This window comes from Platalea leucorodia (assembly GCF_965183815.1).
Source record: "Platalea leucorodia genome assembly, chromosome: 10".
Taxonomy (NCBI): Eukaryota; Metazoa; Chordata; class Aves; order Pelecaniformes; family Threskiornithidae; genus Platalea; species Platalea leucorodia.
In genome coordinates this window covers 24,518,474-24,540,946 of record NC_138832.1, presented here as the reverse complement: position 1 = coordinate 24,540,946, position 22,473 = coordinate 24,518,474, and the positions used below count along the sequence as shown (strand labels likewise).

Sequence of the window (22,473 nt, the reverse complement as noted above, 5' to 3'; positions counted from 1 at the left end):
AGGATGATTTATTCAAGCAGGTTTTGGTCCGTCAGATTTGTAGAACAGTGCTTGGGATTTCCAGTGGGGATATTTGAACGGGGAAGTCTCTGAAAGCATTGATGCCAGCTTGTGTATTTCCAAGCTGTTGGCCTCGTAAGTGCAAAAATGTTGTTAAGAACAGAGTAATTCCTCGAGGCTCTCGGCAAATGTGCCCCGTTTTCTTTGCAGCGCAAGTCGGGCAGGCGGGACTGGCAGTCTGTACGCTCAGCACTTGGGAAGATCTCTGGAGAACTTCAGTTAACCTCTTTTTCTCCCAAATGAAGCAAAGAGCCTTTTTAAAGTGGGTTATTTTGTGGTAGTTGTCAGTTATGCTACATGACTCATCTTGTTTTCCTGCAGGTTTTTGCCTGCTAAGAGGCAGCTGTGCCAGTCTGGGAGATGGGCTTGGGAAGACATCAGAGGTCTCTTTTCCCCTCTCTTGCTTTTAGATGGTGGGGCAGAGAGCCATTGTTTGAATTCCTTACTTCTCCCCATCTGAAGACATCTTTGCCCTGGTGGTATCTACAACCTAAATGTGCTAAATGAAATATTAAACGTTATCCTTCTGTATGGGCGTTTTAATACTTGTCTTCCCCACCACCTTTCAGTTTTTGACTGGATTTTGGGGTTTGAGTCGTTGTTTTTTTTTTTCTTCTGGATGACTGTAAATGCTTAGTGTCTTACAGAGCCACGATTACATTTATTCTCCTGCCCAGGTCTGAAAAACCGCCCTCCCTACTCGTGTCCCATGTGTGCACCCTTGGAAGCTTATTGTAGCAGCATATTGCTGGAGGACGAACACGCACGGCGTATGTGCTACTCGTACGGATTACTAGGAGTATGTGAACTCAGGCTTGCTCTGCGGAGCATACGGGGTGTAAGTGGCTTTGTGGATTGCCCAGGGAGTGATTTGTGATCATGTAAGGCTGGGGTTCCCAGCTCGGGTGAGAAATGGGCTGCTGAGGACTTCAGTCTCTTACTGCCTTCTCATGGATTTTCTGCATTCCACTTCTCTTTGGTTTGCTGCTGGCTGGCAGCTGCTTACGGAGATTGCTCACTGTGCATGTTAGCTGCCTGGCAGCACCTTGCTCTCCTCCTTTTCCGACCAGCAATATATGTTGTACAAGACTTTTTAAAAGGTCTTCGGAGCTGGGATGTCAGGGAGTTCATCTGTGCAACTCCCTGCTGCTTTACAGCTTGTTGCACAGCTCGGTTCCCTGTCCCCAGCGGCTGCGTCTCGCTGGTGCGCTGTCTGCCCGGACGCCGAAGGTGGAGGCAGGCTGCAGGCGCCAAAGGAGCGGTGATCAGCTGCATCCTTCCCTCCTTCACGCGCATCAGTCGCGTCCTTTCCTCCTCCGTCCCTTAAACAGAAAGGTTGCGCGCAGCAGGTAGTCTGGTGGGTCGTTGCTGGCTTCTTGTAGGGGCATCGGAGTAAAAGTGGTGACCAAGCACGCGGAGATGCCCGCGTAACTTGCTGGGTATCAGACAGCTCCAGAACGTGCACTCGTAATGCGCCGGGCTCGACGCAGACAGCGCTGCTCTGTCTCCAGCACGCCTGACCTCAGCTTGGTTTGCAGCTGCGTAGCGTGGGAAGGAAGGCTGCTGGGCAGAGGAGCTCAAGTCCTGCAAAGGAGGGGCCCGTCGGCAGCTCTCGGCAGCCCTTCCTCCTTCCCGGGCTTTTTTAGAAAGGAAAATTAAAAAAAAACAGATAGCAAAGGTAGGTGTAAAGCTTAGGAGGTCTCCAGCTGCCAGGGCCATAGAGAGCCTTTGGGAGGGCGCGTAGCATGGAAGGCCTCTTAAAGGAGTCACAAAATGGGTGTTCAGTGGGTAAAGTAGTGCCACGTACGTTTTCTGAGGGCGCTTTTGCACAGCGGGTAATAGGCTGCAGGGCACCTTTCATCTCCACTGAAATGTGGCAGAGCGTTTCTTGGAGTAACCCAGGGAATTTTTGCCCTTTCAGCATTCGATGGCTTAGAAAGAAAAATATATGGAGCAATTACTGAAGGATCCTCTTGGTGTTGACTTGGAGCAGGGGCCTCGGTGCTTGCGCAGCAAAGGAATGAAGCTTGGGCTGAATTGCACAGAAAAACTTGTTCCATGTCAGTTCATCTGTCAAGAAAACTGCTTGATTTCCTTGGACAGGGTTTTAAAGACCTTTGTTTTGTTTTTTCCTCGATGTGTTTCAACAGCTTCTTCAAACTGCTTGCAAGGGGCTTTAAGAAACCCATTTTTAAAGGAGCAAGTGTTACGTTAATGGGGGTTTTAAAGGTTCTTTTTCAGATCAAAGATACTCAATAGAGCAAATGAAAGCAGGAGTAGATTCATGGATGTTTTCCAGGTGGAAGAGATTTAAATGCATTTCCCAGGGCAGGGAAAATCCGCTCGGGTCCAAGGCTTCTGCCCCGGGTGCCGCAAGGGCAGGCTGTGCTCTGCTGCCTGCGGCTCGGCCGCCCTCCCCTCCGGGGCGCCGGGCTGCGGCGGGGGCTGCGGCGGGGGCTGCGGCGGGGGCTGCGGCGGGGCGGTGGGACGTCGCAGACGGAGGGGCCGGGAGAACGTCAGCTTGGCTGGGAACGGGCTGTAAACCGAGCACCTGGGGCCGGGGAGACAACGTTAATCCACCAGATCTGACCCGTTTTCTACGCTGGGGTCCAGGACTAGGGGGATTGGACTAGATGGCCTTTAGAGGTCCCTTCCAGCCCAAATCGTTCAACGATTCCATGATTAATGGATTTATTTTCTTGGCAGTGGATGGCAGAACCAGGGGCAATGACGCTTTGGAGGCTTTGCTTGGGTGCATGGCTTGTACCATGTGAAGCCCTTTTATGTTGTCTCCTGGCCAACCCTCGTCACGCTGTAGATTAATGGTTTTCTGTAGGCCCTGGCATTGCCCTGCCCCACACCCTTGGTCTGCGGCCCTAACTGGGAAGAGACTGGCTTGTGACCAAAATTTTGGGAACGTACATCCGCACTAAGCATCGTTTTCCATGGGCTGGAGCAGGTTAGACAGAACGTCGGGTGGTTTGGCCGAGTTTTTGACCTGACGGGAGGCTGCGAGCCCCGATTTGGGGCCTTCCCAAGCCCCCGTTTGGGACCGCTTTCTGCTTTTTGGGCCCTCCTGGCCCCCCGCACCAGCGGCGGCGGGGTCGGATGCTTTGCTTCCCCCGTCTCCCATCCATAGCCCTCCTCGAATATTCACCTTCTCCTCTCCCTCTCCCCTCTACTTTCCTCAAATGGCAAAATATCATCATGGCGAGTCCTGGATTTAGGGAAAACTTAACATCTAGGTGCTAGTGTTGGTTTACTTTGGTTCCTGAGCAGTCGTCTCCAGGAACGACCCCACCTCTGCGTGACCGGCTGGAGCTGGGGCGGGGTGTACCCGCGCTGCCCGGGTCCTCCCTGGGAGCTTTGCTTGGGGTATCTAGCTCGAGGAACAGCTCGTTAGCTCTTTGCTTCCACTGAAATCTGTGGGTTTCCCCCTAAGTTAGTGGTTTGGTGATGTGCATGGGTTTGGGATTTTTTCCTAAAAAGGGGGAAAACTAAGAAATGCTCAATTTTCCCCCTTCCTTCCCCCCCAGGCTTTTCCTCATATAATGGAGGAGGGATGAACGGCACAAGCACGATGATGGATTTCCTGGAGGAACCTCTTCCTGGCGTGGGCACCTACGAAGATTTTAACACTATAGATTGGGTGCGAGAGAAGTCCAGGGACCGGGACAGGCACAGAGAGGTAACGTTTCTTACTGCTCCTTGCTGGCACTGAAGGCGGAATAACGAACTTGCTAGAGCTAATCCTAGTTCTGATTGCCGGACTAGGGAGGCACTTACTAGAGAGATGCTTAGGATGGGGGGATTGCCCTTAGGATGGGAGCTGAGACCCTCTCCGTGGGATCTTTAGTTGGACGAAAAGGAACACTAAATTGAACTTGTTGCAGCTTATCAATTGCCTCTTCTCTTCTGAAGGCTTTTATTTATTTTAAAAGCTTTAGTGGATTTCCGAGACACATCTTAAATGCCTTAATGGCACGTTTTGTTATGCCATGTGAAACTTGCTCGACACTGAAGCGTAGCAAAAGCTGCAGTCCTGCTCACGGAAGGTGCCTGCATTATTTGGAAGAATTACGTTGCTATTGCATGGTTTGTAACGGAAGAATCTAAGCACCCACGATCCCATTTATTGGTGAAGAAACAGGCTATTTTTCTGCTCACACAATTGCACTTGTGAGTGATGCTCTTTCTGTTGGATTTTTTCTTTTTGTGCTGCGTGTTTGAGAAGCCTAGGTGCAATTCTTCCAGAATTCATTCCCAGGACTTCACCGCTCTCTGCAATTAAAGGAATCTGCTTAGAAAGCAAGGGGTGCTTTAAACAAAGTACCCATGTCCCCAGCATGCTCCTGATTCGTGAGAAACCCTTGCTGGCAGAACTCTTCTAGAGCGATGACTGAACTCAACTTGTCTATTTGCTTGCTAAAATATTCTTTAATTATTTTTTTTCCTGAGCCTCACAAAACAACTTGTGTCTTAATAACAGTGCACAAACTGAACCCGGTCCCTGCCCAGTGTGGGAGCACATGCCGTGCAGTATAGTGCCCAAACCTGAGCAGTGCAGGCCCGATTAAGGGGCTCCATGCCCCCGCCGCCTCCTGCCCACAAAACTGTTCCCATCTATGGATTAAGAGCACAAACCCAAAAGCCTTCTCACGCGTGTGCCCTCATGCACAGATGCGTGCATACAAAGGTGATGCCCACCAGCATGGAACAGGGCTATCTATTTCCGATCTGCGGAGAGACGCTGGTATAAAAAGACGGCTTCTGTCTTTATTGAGAGAAGTTGAACTCAGGTCAACTGAGGCAGAAGTTCCCGCTGGCCCCAGAGGTGTAGGGTTGGTCCAGTGAAAAGCAATGTAAAGGAAATAGCTGTGGCCCCCACCCCAGCCCCGCCTCGACTCAGCAGCAGTTCTACCCGTGATCAGCGCGGCATTTGAAAGGCAAAAATCCAGAGGAAAAAATAAACGATGCTCATTCAGGCAGAAAGGATTCTTACTTTCTTTATTCCTCATTTAGTGAGTATTAGTTGTTTGCATCAATGTGCCTTTTTATCCGGGAATAATAGTAGTGTACTGGAGCGTTTCCCTTGGGAGAGGCGGCCGGGGTAACCGGGACACAGTAGCTGTTGTGTCACCCTTTTGTCCGCCTGTCAAGAGCAGTGAGACTGACGGGCTTCCGCCGCCCCTGCCAGACGCGGCCCAGAGCCCCTGAGGAGCTGACCCTCCTGGGGCGCCTTGGACGGGCCCCAGTCCCACGTCCCAGTGCCACCAGCACAGCCTGGTTCCCAGCCTGACCATGCCTCTGGTTTTAAACCCGCCACCCGCCTCATGTCCGGCGGAGCAGCACTTGGGGGAGTCTCCTCTGCCCAGAGCAACGCCTGGTTTGTATTGCCGATGCCGAGGCAGGAGCTGGAGACCCTGCGGTGCTGGTGACAGCTTCTCTTTGCTCTCCCGGGTGGTGGGTGTCCATGCCCACGAGGTGACGGTGATCAGTTGCAGGGGGCAGAGTGCTCGAACGGTTTCTCCAGTGTTCAGATTTGCTTGTGGCATCAGGATATTGGTAACTTGCTGTTACTAACAAGTGATGGCTTTAAAAGATTAAGGGATGAATTTTGTCTTGGCTTCATGCAGAAGATGCCTAGGAGGAAAGCGTTACTTCAACACTTTCTTTTTGGCAGGGAGAAATGGAAGTATCCTTGATCTGTTCTTGTACGTCTCCTAACCAGAGCTGCATTTACTGCACCAGCTGCGAGAGCAGACCCTGCCTGGTACTTTTTCTCTCGCCCCTCGAAGCAGAATACGCCTTGATAGCTGCTGTTCTGAACGTTAGGGGCTGTCTTCCGCTAACAACGTCGCCATGTAGTTTTTAGAGCATTTACACCAAAGCAGATCAGTGTCTTACCGGATTATTAAACTTTCCTAGATCACCAGCAGAAGTAAAGAGTCCACGTGGGCACTGATACACAGCGTGAGCGATGCCTTTTCTGGCTGGCTGTTGATGCTCCTCATCGGGCTGTTGGCAGGTAAGAGCAAACCTCGATCCGAAACGAAGCCCTGGTTCTGCGCTGCAGCATCAGTATGGATTCCTCCCGCAAACCCCGGCAGGTCGCTGGGGCGGGAGACTTTGTCCCCGGAGCACGGGCTGTGCGAGGGGCTGCGCTGGCACTGAGGGCTCTGCCCCTGCTTCGCAATTTACAGAGAATTATTTTTAAATGCTTCGAGGCTGTGTTTGTGTAAATCTGAATCTGAATTCTCTCAGTGCCAGGAGGCACACAAGGCGCGAACATCATTCTTCCACTTCGATCGGTCTTCGGCTGCGTGCCGTGCCGCTCTCGACCTCCACCATCCGACGCCAGGTCGTTTTTGGGCGACCCCGCTTTCTTCTTCCCTCTGGAGTCCACCCAAGGGCCACAGCACAGTCTTCTGTCGTTTTTTTCACGACATGACCAATCCAGTTCCATCTCCTCCTCCTCACTTCGTTACTGATTTTCTCCATCCCCGCCATTTCTGACGCTCATCGTTTCTGCAACTTTTTATTTTTTTTCTGGGGGGAGGTAGTTGGCCTCCTGCCCATGTGTTTGTGTAAATACCCGGATAAAAAACTGAGACTGAAAGCTGTGCTGGGCACTGCTCTGGATCTGCTGCTGGTACAGAGCTCTGAAGTAAAAAAAAAAAAAAAAACAACAACCAAAAAACCCACCAAACCCTCCCCCCCCCAAAAACCAAAAAAAAACCACACAAAAAAAACCTAACAAAAAACCCCAAACAAACAAACCTCCCCCCCCCCAAAAAAACTTCATCAAAGCAGAGCTGATCAAAATGCTGGGTCAGAGGAGAGTGCCGTGCTGCACATCATCTTTGCTGAACGCTCTTTATTGGCACTGGAGAGGTTAAGGCGAAGGACTGCTCGCAAGATTTTCTTCTGTTTTCCCCCCCCTACTCCACTCGTACCGAAGAAGTGGGAGGTGTTCCCTGGGAAGGCAGCCTTCCCTCGGAGCTTGGCCGGCTGAGCCCTTGGAAGTGGCTTCAGAAGCAAAGCTTTGGACCCAGTGCGGCAGAAGTAAATCAGTTGGATACAGATCTTGCCGATAGAAAGCAGCTAAGCTTTCATCACAAGGAACGAAATTAAATCCTCTGTTAATATTTACATAGGAAAGCTGCTAGCTAGCTGCTAGTTTTTCATTAACTAGAAGATTTGCTAAATGTTTATTGCTGCCTCTGGAGCTTGTGCTAGCACTCGCTCCTCCAGATCAGAGGTCTCTGTTCCTGGCCTCTGGGTTGATCTGGCGTTTTAGTTGAGAACAGAGCTGATTGCAGCATTTATCTTTGGGGATTGTAGGAGTTATTTTTAACAGAAAAATAAGAAATTGCTTGAAGATTCCTCTTTTAAAATCTGAATTGCTTTCCGTACTGGCTCTCTGCTTGCTTTGTTTCACTTGCCACAGTTGTAACTTTCCCCTCTTTTTTTTCTTTTTTTCCCCCCAAATGTTTTCTCCAAATTCAGAGTTATTCCCATCACAGTCGTGGCGCTGTTAGTGTGGCTCCCGGCTTCCAGCCTTTGCGCTGGAGACCGCTGGCAGGTTTTGTCCGCGTCCTCCAGGAAGGCGGTGCGTCCCTCGCTGCCTCTGGCTGCTCCGCTGTATTTAATGAGCGCTCTTTCAGCCTAACGGAGAAGGATTAATTTCTAGTGATGCAGGGGAGGGGTTCGAACGCAGTTTGCCACGGTCAACCTTTGAAATGTTATCAGGCATGCTTTGTTTCCTGACCTACTCTTTTCAAGATATATATACTTAAGCAAATCTTCCCGTTTAGCTCTCTATAGAATAAAAGTGAATTGTAGGCAGAAATACCAGTACTGCTCTACTTGTTGGCAGGTGAGTCAAAAATTAGTAGGGCAGGCTGTAACCTTCAGATATTTGAGTCTGCATAAGGCAATTATTAAATTTTCTTTCTTTTTTTTTAAACTAGGTTCCTTAGCGGGTCTGATAGACATTTCTGCCCACTGGATGACCGATTTGAAAGAAGGAGTGTGTCTAGCAGGCTTCTGGTTTAACCATGAGCACTGCTGCTGGAAATCCAACACGACCTTCACGGACAGAGACAAGTGTCCCGAGTGGAAGAGCTGGTCCCAGCTGATCCTCGGCCACGGAGAGGTGACGTGTGCCCACCACCGGTTTTGCTGCCAAATGTCCCGTTTCCCCAGCCGGTGTCGTCCCTTGCTGGCGGTCTGGATGTAGATGCCAGAAGGGCAAGCTCTGGGTGGTTCAGTGGTTTAACATTCAGCGTTGGGGTCTTCCAAGGGTGTAAATAAACTCAAACAAGTTACTTATGTGTTGTCCTCGGAGGGGAAGCAAAACACTGACACCTTTACAAGTGCGGTGTTTTACTCCTGTGTCTGAGACCTGCTGCTTGGAGGATGCTTTGCCCATGAACGTTGTAGAGGAACGCCAGGCGAGCTCAAGCCGTGCGTTTCTGGAGGCTCTTCCCAGTGGAGCAGCCCGCTTGACTGGGCCGACGCTTACCCAGTACCGAGCTACTTGTGTACCTTGTTCGCTGTTTTATAGCGGTCTTTGGAGATACGATCGATTCGCATCCCCGTAACCCAGCAAATGTGACTTCTCCTTGAAACCTCAGACTGACTGTAGTTCTCATCGTTTTTGGCTGATAACTGTGTGAGCTTGCCTGCTAGTTCTGTGTGCGTGCTTCAGCGCGCAGGTTTGATGCGGTCTCAGTCGAAACGATCTAATTTGGGTAACTTTTCTCTGCATTTCAGGGGGCTTTTGCATATATTCTCAACTACTTCATGTACGTTATCTGGGCCTTGTTGTTCTCCCTTCTTGCCGTGTTACTGGTGAAGGGGTTTGCTCCTTATGCCTGCGGCTCAGGGATCCCAGAGGTGAGTGAGAACGAAAGTGGATTGGGTTTTTTTTAAGGCGGGGTAGGGATCCACCATCCAAAGATTACGCATACCTGCTACGGAATAATAATTTATTGCACTTTAGATGGTGGCTTAATATATGTTTCAGGAATAGTTTGGGAAAAAAACATATCCTAAGTACTTAAATCTCCATGCAGTCCCTTTAAAAACTAAAATGTTTTGGCATTTACTGCAGGAGGTACAAACAAAAGCACACCATTTGTGTAAGACGGGCTACAAAAGCCTCGGATTTTTCTTCAGCAGGGAGAGCAGCCCTGAAGCAAGGAGTCAAAGGGCTGTCTCTGCCTTTGCACGCAGGGCTATTCGTACCGACTCTACCTTTGGTAGCTGGGGGGACTCTGAAAGCTGTAGGGGAAAGCTGAGGGCAGGATTGGGAGCGCCCAGTAAAACAGGAGCTCTGACCAGGGCTTGAATGAAGGCCTGTAGAGCTTTGTGTGCTTGACTTCCAGATCAAAACTATCTTAAGTGGTTTCATCATTAGAGGCTACCTGGGCAAGTGGACGCTGATCATCAAAACCATCACCTTAGTGTTGGCGGTGTCCTCTGGGCTGAGCCTGGGCAAAGAGGGGCCCCTGGTGCACGTCGCCTGCTGCTGCGGGAACATCTTGTGTCACCTCTTCACCAAATACAGGAAGAACGAAGCGAAGCGCAGAGAGGTACGGCGAGACGCTGTCGGACTGCGGGGCTGGCGCGGGGAGACGGGTGGGTCTGGCGCTTCGCGCTGGATGTGAATTGCGCCGTTTTTGCACGCTCTCGGCGCGACGCCTCGTTGGGGCACAAGCCGTCTCGGTTAGGAAGCGACACCGCAGCGTCTCCCCAGCGCAGGTCGTCATCTCACTTGCGATGGGAGCGATCACTGGCGCTAACCTGCTGCGGGCCCGGTTCTGCAACGCTTGTTTGTTTGCCCTGCAACGCCATGAACTGTGTTGGGACTGTTTGAGGGACCCGGCCTTGGCCGTAGGAGTAGAATGAAGGGCTTTGCTTTCAGGGTCACAGCAACAGGCATGGTGTAAGAACCGAGCTAACGTCTAATGTGAAGCTCATGAGTGTTTCCTCCCACTGCTGTAAGGCTTTTCTCTGGCCAAGTCGCCGGAGAACGGTTACTGGGAGATGCGTAGCATCACACTGGCCAATTTACCTTCTGCTAAGCCAAACCCGACCGAATCTGCCCGGTGGGCCGGCGGGGTTTTGGGTGGCCCCGCAGCACCTCTGGTTGCTCTGCGTTACCTTCTTCTGAGAAATGGTACAAATACGAGACAGGCAAACGTGGCAACGGCCAGTGTGCCCTGGGGGGGGAAACTGCTGCTATTCTGTTTACTGAAGCTTTATCTGAGGTGAAAGCCTAGCCCTAAAGCAGCTGAAAGAGAAAAAGGTAATGGCCAGCGATGCCAGTTCTGCTGGTTTGGGGGTGGGACTGTTGAAATGCTGACACCAATGTTTTTGTGGCTACTTGCAGCCCTTCTCCCTAGGGAATTCGCTCACTCTATCTTTTCCCTGTTGCCTTTAGAGCAGGTCCGACCCTGGCTTACCGTGCGCTCGCCGGAGATGAAAAAATGCACAAATTTAAGTAAAGACAAACAGAAAAAGGGGGAAGGTTTGGAGGGGGGCTGAAAATGTCTGACTGTCTGTGGTTTCTCTCTTAGGTTTTATCAGCAGCTGCAGCTGCTGGTGTGTCTGTAGCTTTTGGTGCACCGATCGGAGGAGTGCTCTTTAGTCTGGAAGAGGTAACATCAGCATTTTCTGTTAGCTCTTGGCGAGCTGTTTTATTGCAAGAACTGAGCCCGCTCATTTAAAAATACAGTCCACTCGTAACTGCTTGGGTGTGGAAAGGAGACCCTGTTGAATACAGATTGGTGGTGTATTTACAAGGCCAAGCAACCTAAAAGCTTATTGGGGTTTCAGGTAATTGTTACAAATACTGGATAGTTTATTTTGGATGATGTCTCTCCGTAGCTTTGCAATAAACCTGTTGGTTTCCCCCAGTCTGTCCGTGCTCAGCAACACCGACTGCTCACAGCCACGGCCTCTGTCCTGTTTGCCATATGTCCACGCTCTCCTGACAACTCTGTCCCGGGCTGCCTGGGAGCAAACTCCTCTGGCTTATCAACCCCCTTTTCTTCCCAAGGAACTTCTAATCCTTGTTCTTTTGATCCAGACATGAAGTGGATCACCACTGCTTGCTTCAGGGCTTAGCTCAGAGGAGGAATGGGATGGTTTTGCTCAGCTGAGCAATAGTTGTGGTGGCAGCTATGGCAAGCACTGTTGTTTGGCACCTCTGGACTTTGCAGAGCACGCAAGGCAAATAGTTCTCTGGATTCAGCTCATAGCTGATTTGTAACAGCTTTTATTGTCTGCCTAAGTCGCCTCCACTTCGGGGCACTTGCTGCATTGGAAGTACGCAGGCCAGCACCCGTCCTGGTCACTGCAGTACGCATTGAACGGGAGCTCAGAATAAAGCCTGGGGTGCTTGGCTGGAGAGGAGGGTACGTAGCCAGCGCCCATCGATCTCAGTCCTTGCTTTTACTTCATGCAGTGGTGATTTTGTTACTGGGCAGCGATCGGTGTAGTGACGAGTGTTAAAGTGACCGAATCTGCTTTGGTTTTCCTTTTCAGGTCAGTTACTACTTTCCTCTCAAGACGCTGTGGCGCTCCTTCTTCGCTGCTCTGGTCGCTGCCTTTACCCTGCGCTCCATCAACCCCTTTGGGAACAGCCGCCTGGTTCTCTTCTACGTGGAGTTTCACATGCCGTGGCATCTTCTGGAGCTTGTGCCGTTCATCCTTTTGGGAATATTTGGTGGCCTTTGGGGAGCTTTCTTCATTCGCAGCAACATTGCCTGGTGCAGGCGGCGCAAGATGACCAAGCTTGGTAAATACCCTGTGCTGGAGGTGTTCGTAGTGACTGCCATCACAGCCGTTCTGGCCTTCCCCAACGAGTACACCAGAATGAGCACCAGTGAGCTGATTTCTGAGCTCTTCAACGACTGTGGGATTTTGGACTCTTCCAAGCTCTGCGAGTATGTGAACGATTTCAACAGCACCAAAGGGGATGACCTGCCAGACCGAGCTGCTGGCCCAGGAGTTTACACAGCCATGTGGCAGCTGGCTTTGGCCCTTGTAATGAAAGTCTTCATCACGATCTTTACCTTTGGCATGAAGGTGAGAACTGCCTGTAAAGGAGCTCATGTTCTTCTTGTCCTCTGCAGGGACCCCACATCTTAGAGTTTTATTTGCTCAATAAACAGACAGGTTTTCCTCCCCAAGCTCTGTTAAGAAGGGGGCAAGGTGGTAGACTGCAATTATTTGTTCTGTTGCTCATAACTGAGGGCAGTAGAGACCTTTTAGCCTGAGTGCGGGTGTCAGATGCAGTCACTAAAGCTGGTGTCCCAGGGCTTCAGGTCCCATGTTCCAGACACAGAATGCTTCGAAACTGTCCTGCCTTAAGCCTTTTTGATATATATGCAATATATATGTAATTGCTAATTGGAAAGCTGTCAATATCTTAATTTGTAAATGCTGACTTACCGTAGCTGTTCCTCGGTCGGATGGTTCTGAACTGGGTTGGTGGCAGCCTCCCGAGCTGTGGATATACTGCCTAGGGCTGAGCTTTCCTGCAGGGGGGTTCAGTGGGTGGAGCTGAGCATCCCTGCCTGCCCCCCCCTCCTCGAGTGGTCCAGAAGGTGACCCCACCACAGAGGTCTGGGCATCGCTGCTGCCATGAGGTGGTTGCTGACATTCAAGGGCCATCATCAAGCCCGTGAGAAAGATGTAAGACGTGTGAGAAAGCGGCTGACAAATGGGTGAAGGAAAGGGGGGCAGATCCTCTGACTTCAAAGAACAGGAGCTTTCGGTGTCCTGCGCCAGCTGAAGCGCGGAGGTGAAGCTGCCCGGCAGTGGCTCTGCTGGGCGTCACTTGTGCTGTCTGTGCTGATTCCGGGCACTCTCGCTTTCACGGTGGAGTTTGAATTTCTGCCGGGGAAGAAGGGTGATTCCGCTCCCGGTACGTGAAGGCAGCAGGGTGGGGAAATCCCGCGCCTGCGACAAACGCGTACTCGTGTGATCGGAGAGGCATGGGGGAGTGTTAGCGGTGTGCAGGTGGAGCTTTGTTATATTCTCCTGGGAAATAAGCTTTGGAGAAAAGCTTGTTCTGTTCCACACTGGCCTCTTGTGTGGCTGGTTCTCCTGCTCGGAAAGGAGTAAATTCAGACTCTTGCAGCGACTCGGGAGCACGAGGGTGCAGGAAGGGCGGAGGTGATAGAGCAAGGTATCCTCGCCAGTTGTAACTTCAGCGTAACCTCTAACTCAGTCCTGTTTCAGACTTCCCTCGCCGGTCTTTGGAGCGTCTGAGAAACGGCGCATTTACCGATGCGTGTTTTCGCAGGTCCCTTCGGGTCTCTTCATCCCCAGCATGGCGGTGGGTGCTATAGCAGGCAGATTGCTCGGAGTGGCCGTGGAGCAGCTGGCCTATTACCACCACGACTGGGCCATCTTCAGCGGCTGGTGCAGTCAAGGAGCCGACTGCATCACTCCTGGCCTCTACGCAATGGTTGGGGCTGCAGCCTGTCTAGGTAAGCGAGATGGCTTTTGAAGGCCGAGCTGTGCTTTGGGCTTGGTTGGCCATGTGAAGAAGCGTACTCGTGAAACGCTGCTGCTCTTCTCGCAGTCCGTAGCAGCGGGCTTCACCTCAAGAACAGGAGACTTTGTAGTGGAACATGCGATGTGTTCCTCGTCCTGTTTGCGTTCTTTTGCCAGCACCAGCCTGTCGTTGGACGTGACGGGTTTCGGCGGGGAGCCTCCTGAACAGGCAGCTAGGACAAATGAGGCTGGCCAGGGACTTCAGATTTTTCCTGTGGGGTTTTAATTCATTTTACTTCCCATTCTGGCCTTAAATCTTACGATGCAACTCTTCTTTCAAGTGCTCTGTTTTGTGGTAACACTTCTTCCATGTGGCCGAATTTGAGAAATCGGGTGCACGTGACTGAACTTCACTTTCACTGCAATTCCCAGTCCTCTCCTCCACTAATAGCGTGTTTAACTCCGAAGGGACTGCTTTACTGCATCAGGAGAAACTCTCATTTCAGGAACAATAAAAACATGCTACCAACAGCCCATCTTTAGTCTTTTTTAAAGGAGATACACCTTCTTGTTTGCATGTCATTGATAAAAAATAAATATTTATTATTCATTAACGTCATTAACTGTTCTGTTTACCTCTGGACAGCACTAAAGGGTATGTGCCCCTTTAGGAGATGGTTATTGAAGCAAAACTATTTGGGAGTAGCTTTGGGACTTGAATCTCACAAGCATAATTAAAATATGCGGAGACTAAATGCTGTTGTAAAAAATGATGTCAATGTTTAAGACGACTCTTGAAATGCCTCAACCGTTTTAGTGTTGAAAACCTACAAAATTGTAACGAATGGTGGTCAAAATGTCTAGCTGAAAGCCGGCAAACTTGGAAGGCAAGTTGTCCGAAGGCCTTGCTATTAGGGAATTAGCGTGAGTAACCAGAGGTGGCAGGGTGACGCTTGCCCTTTGCCTGTCACAGGCCGCATTTCATGAATCTGCCTATGGAGGTGTCTGTGAGGCCCTCCTGTGGCACGGCCAGACTGTTTTGCATCTAGCGAAGTAACATGAGAGAAAGTTAGCCGTCTTCTAAGGTTGCTTCGGAGTGCAGGGAAAGACGCCTCAAAACCACGTAGCAAACCCTTATAAGCCAGGCCATGGCACGATGTTCTGGAAGGGGCGGATGGTTTCAGTGCTGCGTTTCGCTCGTGTTTGGCTTCCACCGCAATGCTGAAGTGAGGCGGGGGTCCAGCAGTACGACTGCTTGCTGATACGAGACCTTCTCTAGACGCGTTGGCAGAGGACAGCCGCAGCCAAGCTCGGAACAGCTCTCCTGCCTGGAAACCCCTGAACTGCCTGTTGATGTCGTCTGTCTGCCTGTGTTCTGTTTGCAGGTGGGGTGACCCGGATGACTGTGTCACTAGTGGTCATTATGTTTGAGCTCACCGGTGGACTGGAATACATCGTTCCTCTGATGGCAGCAGCCATGACCAGCAAGTGGGTGGCTGATGCCATTGGGCGGGAAGGCATTTACGACGCCCACATTCGCCTCAACGGGTACCCTTTCTTGGAAGCCAAGGAAGAGTTCTCACACAAGACGCTTGCGATGGACGTAATGAGGCCGCGGAGGAGCGATCCTCCTCTGACTGTCATCACTCAGGACAGCATGACCGTAGAAGACGTTGAGACCATCATCAATGAAACCACGTACAGTGGCTATCCGGTGGTGGTGTCACGGGAGTCCCAAAGGCTCGTTGGATTTGTCCTCAGGAGAGACCTCATCATTTCAATTGGTAAGAGGCAAGGTACTGCGTAGGTAAATGATGCCATCTGAAGCCTTAAATGGCACCAGCTGTACTTTACTTGACGAATTAAACACCCAGTAGTGGGTGGTGGCTGTGCTTACTGGCACCTGCATCTCCAGCCCCGAGCAGCGTGGGGTCTGCAGGCACTGAGCGCGAAGGACGGGATGGCTTGCCCGGTGCAATTAGCATGGCTCTGCTGAATTCATAAACCTTAGGGCACGGTTGTGAAGCATGAGACTTCTTGCCAGCAAGAGCTAAGGCTTCCTGACTTTGTGGATGACAGGACATGGAAAGCTTTCTTAACTGCTAATGTCTCAAACCTTATTATATTTCATTAAGGAAAAAAGTCTGGTTGGTCCCTGTACTGAATATTGGGTCACTTCTGAGGTGGTGCTGTCAAACCTGTAAATATCGGTGCTGATGTTAAAGTCTTCCGTCTCTCTTCACCACTGAAAGCCAGCCTGGTCTTTCACTGGTGCGTTGGTGGTTGTGAGGCAGGTGGTGTGCGGTGCTGGCAGGACCGGGTAAGCATGCAGTTTCCATCTGCGATGTGAGTGGAGCTCCTTTGGAAACACCATTGCCATATTATAACTTAGGGCACGTTTAGGTTCCTCTTGCTCTCCAGTTTCTTACACACCTGCAAGTGCTGTTTCCCAGCATGGGACCCGAGTGGAAGTTCTGGTCACGTTGTCTCTTGCTGGCTTGGGCGGGACAGTATGTCTTCTCTTGATGGAGCAGGAGAAATCTGTGTGGTAGGGTTGAGGGGTACACGGGCACGTAAGTCCTTAAAAATTGCGCCTGCGCTGGAGTGAAGATTGGGCATAAGGGTACCCAGCCCCACGCTCTCAGGCATGTTGAGTCCCTGTGGTTTGTGTCCAGCTCTAGCTCAGACTCCAAGCGTCTGCGCTGAGCTTAGGTGAGCTGGAGCTGCTGACGCGCTTCCTCACGCCAGCAGAGTTCGTGCAAGCCCCGTGGTGAGCTGGATGCGAGAACTGATCCAGCCGAGAACCCGTCTCCCCTCCCTGCTGGGTTAGCTCCCCCAGCTCCGTCTGCGGGGCACGCGGATGCTGGCGCAAGCGAGCGGTGAGAGCAGTCCCCTTGGACAAAAGCAGAAAGCGATGGTGGGAACAGCGTGACCGTGGAGGGCTGGAGACGCGCGAGCTCTGCGGCGCGTTCCAGCGTGTGGGTAAATGCCCTGTCGTAGCTCAAGCTCGATGACTTTCCGTGCGGGTGGTGTGAGGGCTTGGTCCTGAGCCAGCTTTGTCCCATGGCAGAGTCGGAGTAGTTTTTATCATTACGTTGCCTGCGGCTATGAATCGGCCCCACGTGTTCCCTCTCTCTTTTAAGGTAAGTTTTCAGTGTCAGCTTTAGGATGTGCAATACGGTCGTTGGGAGCTCGTGAATATTGCTCCCGTTCTGATAAGTATCTGGCCGAATGCGTATGACAATATGGAACGAAATACAGAAAAAAGTGCACTAGCATATTGTAGTTATGCGTGTTGCCTTCCTTCTGTAAGGCTGCTTTGTGGTATGGCCGTGAATTCTTGCATTTGTGTTATTCCGAGTCTCCAGGGACTCGGTAAGAGTAATCTTTTCCCCAGGACATGCGCAGTAAAGCACTGTTGTGTGCCACGGGACGGGATTTAGCTTTTGATGGCCAGCTCCGAATATGCGGTCTGGTGTTTGGGCTGCCAGGCTAGCCCCTTCCCAGTGGGTCTCGGAATGCAGATATCAAATCGAAGCTGCAGCGTGGCAGATATCGCGATTGCCTGTGTAGCAGGCGTGTAATGCGCTCGTGTAAACATCTGAGTGACGGCAAGTACTTCACTTGTTTTCTATTCTTGGCCCTAGTCACGGGCATGGCGCCTGAGCCAGTAGGTTAAGTGCTTAAAAATGCTTCTTTAGCCACTCTGCATGGGGCCCAAATTGGTGACTGATAAAAGTACAAAGCATTTTATCTACCTCCTCTTAAAACTGGGAAGTTAAAGATCTCCAGAACTTGCGTTTACATGGCCAGAGCAAAACGCTGAGGTGCGTGGCAGCCCTGACGTTAGGCAAAGCGTGTGCTGATCTCGCCCCGGGGTGAAACTTCGGAGACCTTCGAGGTTATGGTGTAGTTATTAGAAGATAGGATGGAAACATCGCACCCTCCTTGGGTCATCAGCTGCCTTGGGAAACTGCGCGGCTGAAGGGAAGGAACGGAGGCCATCCCAGTGTGGGCAGAGAGAGAAAAGGGTCTGCTCTTCAGTTTGGAAAAGGAAAGGAGGGATGATATTTAATCAACTATTTCTTCTTCCAGAAAACGCCCGGAAGAAGCAGGATGGGATCGTGAGCACTTCAATTATTTATTTCACTGACCACTCTCCTCCGCTGCCTCCAAGCTCCCCCTCTATGCTGAAACTCAGGAGCATCCTGGACCTCAGTCCTTTCACGGTGACAGACCAAACGCCTATGGAAATCGTGGTGGATATATTCCGCAAGCTGGGATTGCGCCAGTGCCTGGTTACTCACAACGGGTAAGAACGCTGCAGGCAGGGCCCTGGGGTCCCAGGATTGCCCGTAGACCCGAGTCAAAACCTCCTCTCCTTCGAGTGAGCAAAGGCCTCTGATGTGCAGGGCGCTGAGCAGCAGCCGGAGCAATCGTTATCTGGAAAAAAGCAATTGTGGAAGCCCTGAGCCTCTTCCAGTTGCAGCAGTAACGTAGAGGCTGTATAGCGAAGAGAGGGCTCCGGGGGGTGATGGGTCTCTCCAACTGGTGGAGGCTCGCGGCCTCCTCCCAAATCTGGCCGCGTCTATCATGTAACTCCTTGAGTTTGCTTTGGGGTCGATCAGAAACGGTGCATTGGTGGGGTGGGAAGGAACGAGGGCAAGGACAGAAACCGAGCGATCTGTTCCCTGAAGCGCGGCACCAGCTCCCTGCTGCGGTGCGCTCGGGCCGGCCCAGCTCTTCGGCTCCGGACCGACAGCCCGCTGCCCGGCAGCGCTCCCCGCCGACGCGCTGCCCGGCTCCCTCGTTCTGGCCTGCCTTTCGGCGCCGTTTGGAAAGCACGGCTACTGGGAGTGCTGGCACTTAAAATGCAGCGCTAGGCATTCAGGTTGAGCTTGTCGGAGAAAGTGGCTATTAATAATTATTAATATTTGTCTTTTGGTTATAACCTCCGTACCTTTTTTAGTGCAAAGTACTGATGGAGTTTCCGTCGGGGCCTGTGAGCGCCACGCTTTGTGGGGGGCCTCCGCGCTGTGCTCCAAAAAGGCGCTTTAATGGCGGTCGCCCCGCTGACGCTCTGGAGAGCCGGGGGCCGCGGCGGGGTGATGCGCTGAAACCCTCTTTTCATTTTTCAGGAAGCTGCTCGGGATCATTACCAAAAAGGACGTATTAAAGCACATTGCACAGCTGGCTAACCAGGACCCGGATTCTATACTCTTCAATTAAAGGCAGACTAGTAGGTATTGTGGGTTCAACACGAAAGAAACTTTATAGAAGATCCTGGATATACTTTCCTATTTTTATTGAGACCATGGAACAGTTTTCAGCGTTTCCTTCCATGAAGCTGAAGAAGATAATTTTTTTTCTACCAGATAACCAATTGCACTACATAATCTGTGGAACATAATCTTCTTTTTAGAAGAAAAAAAAGACTTTATTTACCTTGCTTTTGTGAAGTTGCATTGGAAATATTCCATGAAGGAGTAAAAGCAAAATGCTATAGAATTCTATCTCCTCTTCTTATTTTATTTGAACTCTTGTTACTAACATGGGGAGGAAAAGACAAGGTCTGTACCTTCAGAAGCTTTGAAGGAGAAGGATGATTTTGCACACAGCGTTCAGGTGGTGGCAGAAAGACGCGGTTGTAACTCAGGGGTGGTGTATTCCCAATTAGCCACTTGGCAAAAATAAGAGCCTTGTAAAGTCAAAATAGGGGAGGGAAAAAAAAATTGGCTGGCTGAGGATGTTTTGCTGAAAGAAGGAAAAAAAAAAAAAAAAAACCCCAACCCAAACCCCCCAGAAGACCAGATCTCCTTAAAATTGGGCCCAGTTTCTGATTGGGAAGAAGCTTATTTTGGTTAATCTTCTGTGAATGTATTTAATTACTCTGACGCTGCCTTGCCAGGAGAAGCCCGAGGAGGAGGCAGAAGGCGTTAACAGTTGTCTTCTCATCATGATCCCTTTTTTAGGTATATGCCTAAGGATTTCTTCTCCTTGATTTCCCTTGAGCATGTCATTAAAATTGCAGAGGCTGAGTCCTAAGTTATTGCCCTGCCTTTACTGCGCTTCCCGGTAGCTCTGTCCGCGGTAGATATTGCACAACTGACCTCTTCCTTAATCAGCAGTGTCTTAGGCGGCTGAGGATGCCCTGCCGGAGAGCCCCGCGCCGGGACGGTTACGGGATGCGTGTGCTGTTCCCTGCTCCTCTCCTCAGCCCCGCACCCAGCTCAGGCCCGGACCCCGGCTCTAGGATTGGCAACACTGCCACTTCATGTACCGGCACCGCTCGGTGTCTCTCCTTTTGCCAACAACTATGCAATAAAGCCCTTCCTGACCACTGTCAGCCGAGTAACTCGTTCCACATCTGTGCTCCTCAAGTCCCGGTCCCAGATCTCATCAAATTATTTTCCTGTTAATAAAATTGTGACCGTTTACTGGAATTTTGAAGGTAAACGAATGCTTTCGGAGGTCGATGTTGTTCATCGTGGTTTCGGTCTGTAGCAGATGTTGTTCTGTGGTCCGCGGCTGAGGCTCGTCGGTGGCAGCGGGGCTTCCTCTCGCCCCTGGCTCATCACCGAGGCTGCAGAAGGGAGCCGAGCTGCTGAGTAATGGCCAAGAAGTGAGGAGTGGGGGCTCCGACTCCCCTTCCTGAGGGACAAACCTCCGGCTGTGGAGCGGGCGTTGCGCTTCGCATGGCCTTGGCTGCGGTAACGGCTCCCCTCGTCCCCCCGGGGCCTGCAGAGCCCGGCTGGGGCTTGGTGGCGGGGGGTGATGGGGTGTCCGTGCTGCTGCTGCTGCTCAGCCTCATCTCTCCTCGGAGCAGAAACCAGCTTATTTATTTCCCAAAGCCACCCAACAGCGAGTACCTGCGGCCGCTGCTGTAACCTGGCAATGAGGTGGTGATGTCTTGAATTCTTGTGTAGCTTAAAGCTGAACCCAACCAAGATGTTACCAATGGATCAGACACCTTCTGCTTAGAAAATAAATGCCTTGACTTTGTCTGTGGTGGCTCTGTACAGCCGGAGGTGGTTGCTGAGTTGAAATGAGGACCGCAGCCTGCCCGTAAGTCGCTCGCAGCTCGAGATGCTTCGCCTTCTGCCTCGGCCGTGGCTGGCAGCAGGCTTCGCCTGGTGGCAGCAGCAGCTTTGCCTTTAGGTGCTTTTCTGTCCCCTCTGGAGAGGGTTGTCCCCCTCTGCCGGGTGGGCGCTCTGCGAGTCCGGGTCTGCGTCCAGGGAAGAAGCCGCCGCCTTGCGCTTCCCTGGGGGCTCCCTCCAGGGGATCTGCGCTGGGAGAGCCCATCCCATGCGCGCAGGCTTCTCTTCCAGCGGCGTGCTTGGGATGCCAGAAAGACAAAGCTTTTTTCCACTTTTCTGCTTACCTTACAACATGCAGGAGGGCTCTAGCTTGAAAAATACGGTCCCTGCTTCAAGTAGATCCGCAATACCTGAGAGCCCCTTCCTCTCCTTCTTGTGGGACAGCTGCCGTGGCCCCGTGCGGAGGTAAGGGCAAGAGGTGCCCAAAGGGAAACCGGTGCGCGGGCCGGGGCATCGCGGCTGGCGGGCGGCTCATCCCAGGGCCCGGGGGACGCGGCGGGGCAGGGAGCGCGGCGGGGGGCCGCAGCCGCTCCGCCGTCTGGGGCTGGGAGCGCTGGGACCAGGGGAGCTGGGGCAGGGAATGCCTGCCCAGCAGCGCAGGGGCTCGGCTCCGCCGGCGGCAAGCTCCCGGCTCCGCGGCAGCCGGCGGCGTGCCTATCGCCTGGCTTTTTTTTGCGTGGGAGAGGTGTCCTCGGGAGGCCGGCCTGAGAAGATCCTGCAGAGGAAGGTGAGAGCGTGGGAAAACGCAGCCCCGGGCTTTGCGGGAAAGCCCGGTAGCGCTGGGCTTTGGGGAGGCTCAGTCCTTGGCGCGGGCAGGATTTGGAGTTCTCGTGATGCCAAACCCAACGTGGTGACGGTGGGCAAGTGAAGGAGAAATGGCGCAATGGCGCAAGACCTTTCTTTGCCTCTGGCTTGAGCAGATCTCTCCGCTCTTGCTCCTTTCTAATGGGGAAAGTGGTACTTTTCCTGCCAACGGGGGTGCACGCTCCAACGCTGCAGGGCTGGTACGCGTGGGCGCGGTGGAGATCGGAGCTTGGAGCGTGACTTCGTGGCTGCTCGCTCTGTATGCGAAAACCTGCTCACCCCATTAACCAACCAACCAGTGTCCGTGTACGGAAAATACTCAGTTCAGCTCCAGACCTGTTTCGAAGCCGTAGTTCTCTGTGTAGGGAAACTTGCAGGAAAATTCCCCGGCCGTCGATACTGCACGAGCTGCAGCAGTGACGCTCCGTGCCCAGAACGCCGGCCCCCGCGGGCGTCGCGCAGGTGCAGACGTATAGCTCTGCACTGGGGCGCTGCCTGCCCTTCCCCGGGGAGGTGGGCGTTACAGAAGCTCCTGGCTGTTCGCTGTCTGCCTTTATTGAACTTTAATTCCTACAAAAATAAGTTCAACTCTTTCATCAAAAATTCCGTGCAGGGGAGAGACCGTACTCGGGTTTTTTAACTCGAGCGTTTTCTCTGTTGGCCCTAATCCATGGCGCTAGCTGGGAAGGGGATCCCCTGCCCAGGGCAGGTTGAGCCGCTGCGAAGGGTTTTGCCCCGTCCAGTTCTTGCTTTTCCACTGCTTTGCCTTCGGAGCGACTCCAGGAGGAGCCCTGGGGTTTCTCTTCAGCCCGGAGCTGGTTATACAAGTCGGAGCTGGCGCCAGTCCCTGCACTTGATCAGTAACGCCAAGCCTGTGATCTCCTTAGCTAAGCAAGAAACGTTGCTTGCGGCGCTGGGTTGAGCAACCAGGGACGAGGCTGGGGTTGATGCTCTTGTAAAGGCCGTTTTCCTCTGCTGCTGACAGCTCCGCACCCCG

At 52.1% G+C, this 22,473-nt stretch overlaps 1 protein-coding gene across 5 annotated transcripts in view; it reads left to right on the top strand.

The window, feature by feature from the left end:
- LOC309595863 (H(+)/Cl(-) exchange transporter 5) overlaps positions 1–20,027 on the top strand; it is a 44,892-nt gene extending 24,865 nt beyond the window's left edge. For 3 of the 5 annotated variants that reach the window (XM_082323336.1, XM_082323335.1, XM_082323337.1), the window contains 11 exons: positions 3,597–3,748; positions 5,989–6,088; positions 8,034–8,218; positions 8,839–8,961; positions 9,453–9,659; positions 10,647–10,727; positions 11,617–12,159; positions 13,382–13,568; positions 14,961–15,359; positions 17,671–17,887; positions 18,714–20,026. In XM_082323336.1, the coding sequence (XP_082179462.1) occupies positions 3,597–3,748; positions 5,989–6,088; positions 8,034–8,218; positions 8,839–8,961; positions 9,453–9,659; positions 10,647–10,727; positions 11,617–12,159; positions 13,382–13,568; positions 14,961–15,359; positions 17,671–17,887; positions 18,714–18,804 (2,285 nt within the window). In that variant the 3' untranslated portion in view covers positions 18,805–20,026. Of the gene's footprint in view, positions 1–3,596; positions 3,749–5,988; positions 6,089–6,109; positions 7,940–8,033; positions 8,219–8,838; positions 8,962–9,452; positions 9,660–10,646; positions 10,728–11,616; positions 12,160–13,381; positions 13,569–14,960; positions 15,360–17,670; positions 17,888–18,713 lie in introns of those variants that run through there. The other 2 variants (XM_082323339.1, XM_082323338.1) reach the window with 2 other exon arrangements.
- The last annotated feature ends 2,446 nt before the right edge of the window (positions 20,028–22,473 follow it).